Below are 9,046 nucleotides of genomic sequence, written 5' to 3' on the forward strand. Positions count from 1 at the left end.
GTGTTCCTGGTGTGGGGAGGGCGGGGGGTCCGAGTGAGGCTCTGGCCGCAGGTGACCGCGGGAATGGGCATCGCCGCTGCCCAGTGCTGAGCGGAGGAGCCGAGAGCCTGCGGCAGGGGACACCTGGCTCCCCCTGGGCTGGTGCCCGTCCCGGGGGTCGAGGTGGAGGGTGGGGAGCGGGGCTCACACCGCTGAGGGCCGGGAGGGAGTAAAGCCCCCTAGGGGACGGGCTGCCTGACCCACCTGCGATGGAGCGAGGCGGCTCTTCACTTCGTTGGGGGGACCCCCCAGCCCTCCCGGAAACGCCTGAGAGCCTGGCCCTCCCCAGACCCAGGTCCCGTCCGGGCAGATGCGCCCCCTTGCCGGGGCCTGGCGGCCCTGACCCTGAGGGGCGCAGCCAGGGGTCTGGCGAGCGGAGAAACCCACCTGTCAAAGAAGGTGGCGAGCAGCCTCCTCAGCAGCACCTTGTGCTTCACCCCGGCACAGAGGTGGCAGTTCATCAGCTGGCCGCGCGTGATGTAGACGCCGGAGCCTGCGGCCGCCAGACAGAACACAGTGAGGCCCCGGCCTTCCCGGGGGCTGCTGGGCCAGACAGGGCAGCGGGGACCCTCCTGGCTGGTGAGAGCAGGGTCCCAGGACCCGCCACCCAGCAGGCGCCGCCCAGGCCTGGGCCCCGCAGAGCGAGGACTGTCGCTCCAGGCTGGCCTTGCTGCGCGGAGGCCCTGTCACCACAGGAGGCAGGCTTGGTGGCATGCTCGAAGGCTGTCCCCAACTACCCTTCCAGCTTCGAGAGAGCTCCCTGGTTCCTCTGGGGGTCAGGGGACACTCTGTCCTTCCTCAAGGTCCCCTCCCAAACACCGAAGAGCCACAGGCAGTGACGGGGAGCCGGGCGGGGGCTCCCCCTGGCTTCTCCTTGGGCTGCGCTGGGGGAACCGCCGGCTGAGGGCCGTGGGGTGACCACCGAGCCCACGTGGTGCCATTTACTCCGAGAAGCCTGGCAGGCCCGGGCGCCCCACCAGGCCGCCAGCAAAGGGTTGAGATACCAGCAGGGGGGACCCCGGGAGCTGGGGGATGCCTGTGCCCACACCGGACGTCGAAGGCCACGTGGGCACTGCCGGCCTCGGGGGTCTCGGGGCGGCCCCATCTCGCCTGGCCTTTCCCTGTGACCGAGTGTCCCAGCACGTTCGCACCTCCCCATCAGGAGGGGACGGGCAGGGCAGAAGGGCCACACAGGGCCCTGCTCCTCCGGGACACCTGGCCCTGGCCGCAGGGAGCCTTTCCTAGCTCAGCGATGAGCCCCATGAGCCAAGGCCCCAGGGGGAGCGGCAGCCAGGGCTTCGAGAGGCTCATGGCTGACTGGAGGGGACCCAGCGGGGCGTCTGGTCAGCGGCATCAAACGGTTTCCGGCCTCCTGTCCACCCAGGTCATACCTGCAAAGCCTAAACTCGACAGCAGAGCAGGTCGCCCTGGGCCACCGGGCAGGACACCCCCTCACTGTGGGGAGCTCTATAAAGGGGGCCTGGGGCCTGGCAGGGCCTGGCAACCCAACATCCAGCTGGGGACCGGGTGGGGACAGGGCAGGTGGCGAGCCCTCGCCTGCTCCGACCCCAAACATCAGTAGAAGGCTGCGGGAAGGCAGGGTCCTCCTCCACGGCGTCCCCTGGGGCCCTGCCCCCCGAAAGCCCTCAGCTGGAACCCACCGCCAGGGCCAATCATAGTCCATCATGCCCCACACGGGCCCCTCCCGAACGCGGGCCCCAGGTCCCGCCCAGGACAGCGGTGGCGGCAGGGGTGGGGGTCCAGGGCATAGCCTGGTGCGCCCCTGCCCCACCCCGGCCTGGCCGGACCAGCCTCACGGCCCAGCTGCTGCCCCGTGCGCTGGATGGCGAGCTCGCCCTCCTCAGCCGGCAGGGAGCTGCCCTCGGCACCGGAGCTTCCCAGCTGAGGCGGCAGGGCGGGCAGAACCCCATGATGCTGCTGGGGCTGCAGTGGTTGGGGGTGCGAGACAGGAGTGGGGGCCCCGGCGGCTGGCACAGAACCCCTGAGGAGCGGGAGGAGCCCAGCTGCTGCCCCGTGCGCTGGACGGCGAGGTCGCCCTCCTCAGCCAGCCGGGAGCTGCCCTCGGCACCGGAGCTTCCCAGCTGAGGCGGCAGGGTGGGCAGAACCCCATGATGCTGCTGGGGCTGCAGTGGTTGGGGGTGCGAGACAGGAGTGGGGGCCCCGGCGGCTGGCACAGAACCCCTGAGGAGCGGGAGGAGGGAGGCGCCCACGGGCCTGGCCAGCCTGTGTGAGGGGCCCCGCGGGCGAGCGAGAGGCCCCTGGAAAACGCTCCCTGTCCACCAGCTTGGGTGACAGTGCCACTGAGTTCCAGCTTCCCCTCAAACAGCCTCAAAAATCTAAAAACGGTCCCAACGCCGCCCAGATAAACACTCCGCCAAAGGCGCCGGCCCTGACGCAGCCGACTCAGTCCCGTTGCTTTTACGGAAGAGCCGCCTCGGACCGCGAGCCGCGGTGCGGAACTGCAGGTCGTCGCCCCGCAGACGTGGCCATCGGACACTTGGGGGGAGCCGTGGGGGCTCGTAAGCTGTATCCGACTTGGTTTTATTGTCGGTCTAAATTAAAACACAACCGTGACGGCCGCCTCTGCCAATCAGAAGCGAGATCAGCCCAGGGGATTCAATTAAAATGCTAAATTAATTCGATGGAATAACTCCTCTTAACGACACGTCCTTCTAGAAGGAAATTAGAGGAGATATGAGATGGCCAGGCTTCCTCTCTGACTGGCTGGTGACAACTGCGCTGCTCACAGCCCCGGGGAGCAAATCGGCCAGAGGGCGGGGCGAGGCCTCACCTGCCACCAGCTCCAGCTTCTCACCGGGGTCGCCCTCCGAGTAGAGCTTGGGGTGGCAGCGGTACCCGATCTGGCTGATGAGGCTGGCGGGCAGGGCCACGAGGTCGCGACGGATGAGGACGCAGGAGCGGCTCTCCAGCGGCACCGGCTCGGGCTTCTCTTGCACTGTGGACATAGAACCGACCCGGTCAGGCGCCCCGGCCACACCCACACCCGGCCCGCTGGCCCTGCCCTCTGCGGGGAGGCCCAGTGAACCGGCGAGCAGAGGAAGCCAGGCGAGGGACGCCCGCCCAGGCCCGGGAACAAGTCGCTGAGGGCCCCAGAGGCACCTGGGAGGCATCCAGCAGGCAGAGGCCTGCGGGCCAGGCGGGCGTGAGGGCTTGGGGAGTGGGTGGAGCAGGTGTACAGGTGGGGGTGCAGCCCCCCGTGAGTGGACGCTTCCCCAGAGGCCGCACCAGGCCGAGGGGCGGCTCTGAGGATATCTGCTAACACTCAAGCAGGCGGCCGCACAGCCGGGTGGGCACGATGGGCGTTGTCCCTGACGAACTACTGCTGGGGACAGCCAGGGACCCCTGGGGCAGCCGGGCCTGCAGCTCCGGTGTGGGAAGGGACGGCGAGGGCCCCCTGGCTTCCCCGAGCCATGCTGGCCACAAGTGGCAGGCCGGACATCAAGCAGAGAACCGCCCCATCCCTGCCCTGCCCGCCTGACCTCGGCCTGGCCTGCCCACTGCCCATCTGACCGCCCACCTCAGCCTGCCCTGCCCATGGACCCTCGGGTGTCCCTCCTGTGGCCGGGTGGGGGCTCCCCTCTGCTGCTCACAGAGGCCCCGAGTCTGTCGGGCACCTGCTGGGCACCCACCACACCTGCTGCTGGACCGGGTGCTGGGGGCCAATGCTCCCACCAGGCTCCGCGCCCCGAGGCTCCTCAAGCAGGCGCCCCAGTCCTGCCCCACGCCCCCCGCCTCCCACAGCCAGCCCGCCCTCTGCAGGCGTGGAGAGGCCTGCACGGAGCAGGGGTCCGGGGCACAGGCCCCCCGCACACTGCGCACGGCATCAGTCTGCCACTCTCCGCCCGCCCGGACAGAAGCAGGGGCGCCGCCTCCCTCATCCCTGCGTCCCCACCACGCGGGTGACTCTGGGTCACCTCCCGGGAGGGCCACCTGCTCCTGGCCAGCTGTCACCACCGAGGACACGGGGCAGGCTCTGCCACACACCTGGCTGAGCAGCGAGGCCGCCCCTCCCTCACCCACGGCGCCACAGGCAGGGTCTGCGTGGGGGAAAGGCCCCTGGGCAGGAGATGGCCTGCAGAACCTTCCAGGACTCGGGTGCCCGGAGAGCAGGGCCGGGGTGGGACCTGCTCGCCAAGCACGATAGGGCAGGTACGCCCGGCCCCTCGGCCTGGCCAGGGCCCCTGTCCCCTCTGCTCCGGGACGCCCTCCTTAGGGGGTCCAGCAGAGGCACCTGAGCCCGAGGGTGGGGGAGGCCGGGTGGGAGAGGGACCCGGGGAACCGAGTGGGGGCCTCAGGAGGGAGGGTGGCGAGGATCGGTCCTGGGCAGACGCTCTCCCGTCCCCTGCCCCCCAAGACTTCCAGAACCTGGGGCAGCCTGGGTGCGAATTAGCCCCAAATTATCTTCGTACCAAGTTCTTGCAGGAGAGGAGGAGGACCGCCCAGCCTCTGGAAGCCAACACCCCAAAAATCCTAGGGGAGTCCCTCGGACCAACCCGCTGCTCTAGCCCCCACTCCTGGGACCCCCAGGCCACCCCTGCGCCCTGTGCCCTGGGCTTAGCCCCTTCACAGGGAGGTACCCGCTTGTCTGTGCAGGGACAAGGGACAGGGGCTGGCACGCTGTGGCTCCGGCCTGGCTGCAGCCCAACTCCAGGCCAAAGGAGGGCGCTCACTCCAGTTAGCAGAGCCCGCGGCACAGATCCGGTCAGAGGGGGCCACCGGGGGGGCAGCGTTTCCCACCAGGCACGTTGGGGGGACGCAGCAGGTGGGGGAGTCACACAGAGCAACGGAGCACTCTCCCGAACGCGGGGCCCCGGGCTCTGGAGGGAGCAGAGGGAAGTCGCCCGATGGCATTTTAAAAGCGACCGCCCATCCCCCACCCCGCCCCACCCCCGCCCGCGGTGGTCACAGTCACGACGGGCAGCCTGGCATCTACAGAGCGCTCGCTGGACCCGCCACCCCTCGTCCCGCACTTTCCGTAAACAGCACAAGGTGTGTGCACCCCACAGGCCCCCCAGCCTGGCCGTCTGACCCCCCCTAGAGCCAGAGCCGTGAGAACAAGCCCAGAGCCTCCTATTCCTGCTTCGCAGTGTGGACGGTCACCAGCCAAACACTCCTGAGCCCGAGGGGGCATCCCATCTGGACTGCGCTTGGAGCTGCCCCTTGCCCAGCCCCGGGTGTAGGGGTGACAACAAGCTCTGGAAACCACAGAGCTCTTGCTGGGCACAGTGACAGGGCCATCCTCAGGTCCCCGGTGGGCTTCGGACGGGTCATTCCAGCCAGATCGCAGGGTGGTGGGGGCCCCTTGGTGGGCTGGGGGGCCATCTGCAGACTCCGCACATCACGCAGAGGTCCCCCAGGTGCGGGGCACTCGGTGGCCTCCTGCCGCCCCAGGCCCAGCCACCGTGGCAGAGCCGCCACCTTCGCCATCAACGACCCCGTTCTCAACTGGCCCAGCCTGGTTCCAGGCACGTGGGCTCCCCCGTTTGGCGCCGTGAAGTGTGCAGAGGAACGTGCGAGGGGGCCACAGGTGGGATCTCGCTCCCCGCGTGGGAACCGTGCGTCACGGCCACAAAGGTCCCAGTGGAAGAATCCGGAACGACGGCTCATCTGGGCAAAGGGCGGCAGCGTCACAGGCAGGCAAGGAGGTCACGCTGGCCGAAGAAAACAGAAGTGTGGTCGTGGGCCACGTGGGCGGGCCCTCCGGGGGCTCGGACTGGGGTCCCGGACTGGGGTCCCGAAGGGGTTCCCGTGCGCCTTCAGGCCCCGCTGCTCTCGCCTTGGGGACCCTGCACGAGTCCAACCAGCACAGGAGGACCGGGGCTGAGGACGTCACGCCGAGAGAGGGACCAGTCACGGAAGGACGCATCCCATGGGACCCCCACTCACGGGAGGTCCCCAAGGAGTCAGATCCACAGACAGGAAGTAGACGGTGGGGCCAGGGCGGGGGGAGGGGCTGGGGGTGAGAGTTTAATGGGGACAAAGTTTCCAGTTGGGAAGATGAGAAAGTCCTGGAGAGGGAGGATGGTGGCGATGGCCACGCACAGTGTGACTGTGCCCGATGCCACCGAGCTGTGTGCTCACCCTGGTGGAGACGGTCAACGTTATGTGCATTTTACCACAATTAAAACATTTTTTAAGGAACGAACAGAAGGAGCGACGGGTGCTGAGGTGTGGAGGGGACCCGGGAGGGTCACGCCGGCCTCCGTCCGGGCACCTTCTCAGCCTCCTAAGAGTCACTGACTCCGAATCTGAAGAAAGGCACGGACTCCGTCCCCACGCAACACAGCAGGGCCCCGGCCTAGAGGGCATCGCCGTGCAGGGGCCCCAACGGGGAGCGCGTCCCCGACCCCAGGTGCCTGGCGTGTCCCCAGGGAATCACGCAGGTGGCACCCTCGAGACGGCACAGGCAGCCCTACCCTCGGGAGCCCCCATCAACACGAGTGGCCGCCAGCAGGTGACCGAGCCGCGCTGCTCAGGCCGCCGGGGAGCCCTACTAAGGTTGGGTGGGGACAGGGCACGGGGGACAGAGGAGGGGACAGCCATTCCGCGAAAGTATATGGCGTTTGTTAAAATGGCAGAAGAAAATGAACCCCTAGTCGTTAATTATATAGAAAAACACAACTCAAACCAAGTAGAAAGAAAAACGCTGAATCACACTGTCTAATTTTAAGACCCACTATCTGCGTTAGTAACCAAGCCCGTGTGCCCGGGCGCACGGAGAGCGTGTGGCCCAGGAATAGACCCACACGAGTACGCTCAGCTGATCTGTGACAAAGGAGCACACGTCATGCAATGGAGGGGCGACCGCCTGTTCGACAAATGGTGCCGAGTAACTGGTCACACACGGGCAAAAGACAAACAAAAACGGCCTCGATCTAAAGCTCGCGCCTTACGTGAAAACGGACAAAAATGGGTCGTCGACCCGAATGTAAGACTCAAAACTGTAAAAGTTTAAGAGGAAAACAGAATAAACATCTGTGTCATCTCGCGTTTGGCTAAAAGTGTAGACATGACCCCAAAAGCACAACCCATAAAACGATTAGTTGATAAACGAGACGTCATTGAAATGAAAAACGCCCATCTGCAGAAGATGGAAAGGCGGACGGGCCTCAGACGGGAGGGCAGGTCTGCGGGTCGTGTGTGCGGTACAGGACGCGCATTGAAAACACGCGCCACCCTCTCCAGACGCGACGGAAGCCGACGAACAGCCCCGATGTGAAAACGGGCAAAGGTCTGGACAGACACTTTACCGGGGACGGTCCAGATGGCAAGTTAGCAGGCGCGAAGCTGCTCCACAGCATCGGCCGCTAGAAAAATGCCAGCTCCAGCCACGCAGAGGTTCCCTGTCGCATGCATGGGAAAGGCTGACCCTGAAAACCTGCAGGCGCCCAGCGCTGGTGGCCACGTGCGGCGGCCAGCCCCCTGCCCTGGCAGGTGAGGGCGGCTGGCCTGTCCACGTCTTAGGAGATTAAACACACACTGAGCACAGGGCCCAGCGACCCCACGGCCGGGAACTTACGCGGGACAGAAACGAGCTCTGTCTACAAATGCCCCAAACTGGAAACAGCCCCAGGGTCCTGCAGCAAGGGACCAACCGGGAACCATCCTCTCGGTGGATCACGGCCCAGCCTGCAGAGGACAGATTGGGGCTTCCAGGGGCGGGGTGTGGGGGGTGACGGGACAGCACGGAGGAGTCTTGGGGTGACGGAATTGCTCTGTACTGCGAATGCCCAGGCCACACGGGTGGACGATCTCAGCCATCTCTGCAGCTGCCAGCTCAGCGCCAAGTCCACTGGCAGTTCTGAAAGGCCACACCCGTGAAGGACGTCCCTCCACCCGAACACAACCGTCAGCATCCCGGAACGCTGCAGGTGGCGGTTCCCGCAGGCGCACGCGGGCGGGTGGGAGGTGCAGGGTGGGGGTCGTCACAGTCACCGTTCCGTCCTTTGTGTGCCCACAGAGAGAACTGCCACCAGTGGAACCATGACACGCCACCGAAGGTAAGATGTGCCCCATTTCGTGGACCCAAAAATATGGGGACAAGACACATTTAGAAGCCGTGAAACACGGCCTGTCGGGCGGAAATCGCAGACGAGTGCCAGGGAGGGCGGAGAATGGCCAGAGACAGGAGCGGAGGGCGGGAGCCGGAGTGTGGCCACTGCTGCCCGAGCCCCTGGAGCTAAGACCGAAAGGGACTCGCCAGGTGTCTCCGGCCCCCACCTCAGGAAGGTACAGGCACCGCTGCCGGGGACCGCGCCAGGGCCAGGCGGAGAGAGAGCAACCTGGACCGCACCCAGAGAGGCCCGTGGCCAGTGCGATCCTGGACTGCGGGCCACCAGTCCTGCTGTCCGGGCCTCTGGGTCACGGCTCAGAACACTCGACACTCCCTCTGGGCACCTGCCCATCCAACTGTGGCACGGCCGCCAAGCCCACTCTCCGGCCACGGCCCTCCAGACCCAGCGGGTTCTGCCGCTCCTGTCCCCGGCTCGCTTACGGGCCCCGCCTCCCGCCGCGGTCCCAGCAGCGGCTTCCAGTGCCCATCGGACCCCTCCTTCTGCTCTCCGGCCCTCTGTGGGCTCCCCGGGCTCGCCCAGGGCTGTCCGAGACACATCCAGCTCCCTGTGCACCAACCAAGTGACACCAGTCACTAAATTCCCGGCAGGGCTCCGCGTGCCCGGGAATGTGCTTACGCGAGACGCACGCTCTGCTCGCAGACCCAACACGTGGGACGCGCGGCGGACTGGGGGCACCCGCGGGGGCCAGGGGCGGAGGGACCCCGCAGGAGAACGTCTTGCTGCTGCACGATCTCTCATACCCTAATGAGCACACGCCAGCTGCGCCAAACCAAATGCACTTAACGCATAGAAGGCCCGGGGTCACCCACCGCGGTAGGACGCAGCCGCCAGCACCGGCCTGACCCCCACTGAGAAACACTTCGGAAGCCGCAGTTTTAAAAAGCTGCCTG

The 9,046-nt window shown here is 66.6% G+C and overlaps 1 protein-coding gene across 1 annotated transcript in view; it reads right to left on the minus strand.

Moving 5' to 3' along the window:
- Window positions 1-9,046, minus strand: part of NACC2 (NACC family member 2) — a 53,558-nt gene that overhangs the window by 4,018 nt on the left and 40,494 nt on the right. The window contains exons 4-5 of the mRNA XM_025051254.1: window positions 2,852-3,016; window positions 427-532 (exon numbers count right to left, since the gene is read on the minus strand). Coding sequence (XP_024907022.1) covers window positions 427-532; window positions 2,852-3,016 — 271 coding nt within the window. The remainder of the gene's footprint in view (window positions 1-426; window positions 533-2,851; window positions 3,017-9,046) is intronic.

This window comes from Pteropus alecto, unplaced genomic scaffold, assembly GCF_000325575.1.
Source record: "Pteropus alecto unplaced genomic scaffold, ASM32557v1 scaffold67, whole genome shotgun sequence".
NCBI lineage: Eukaryota > Metazoa > Chordata > Mammalia > Chiroptera > Pteropodidae > Pteropus > Pteropus alecto.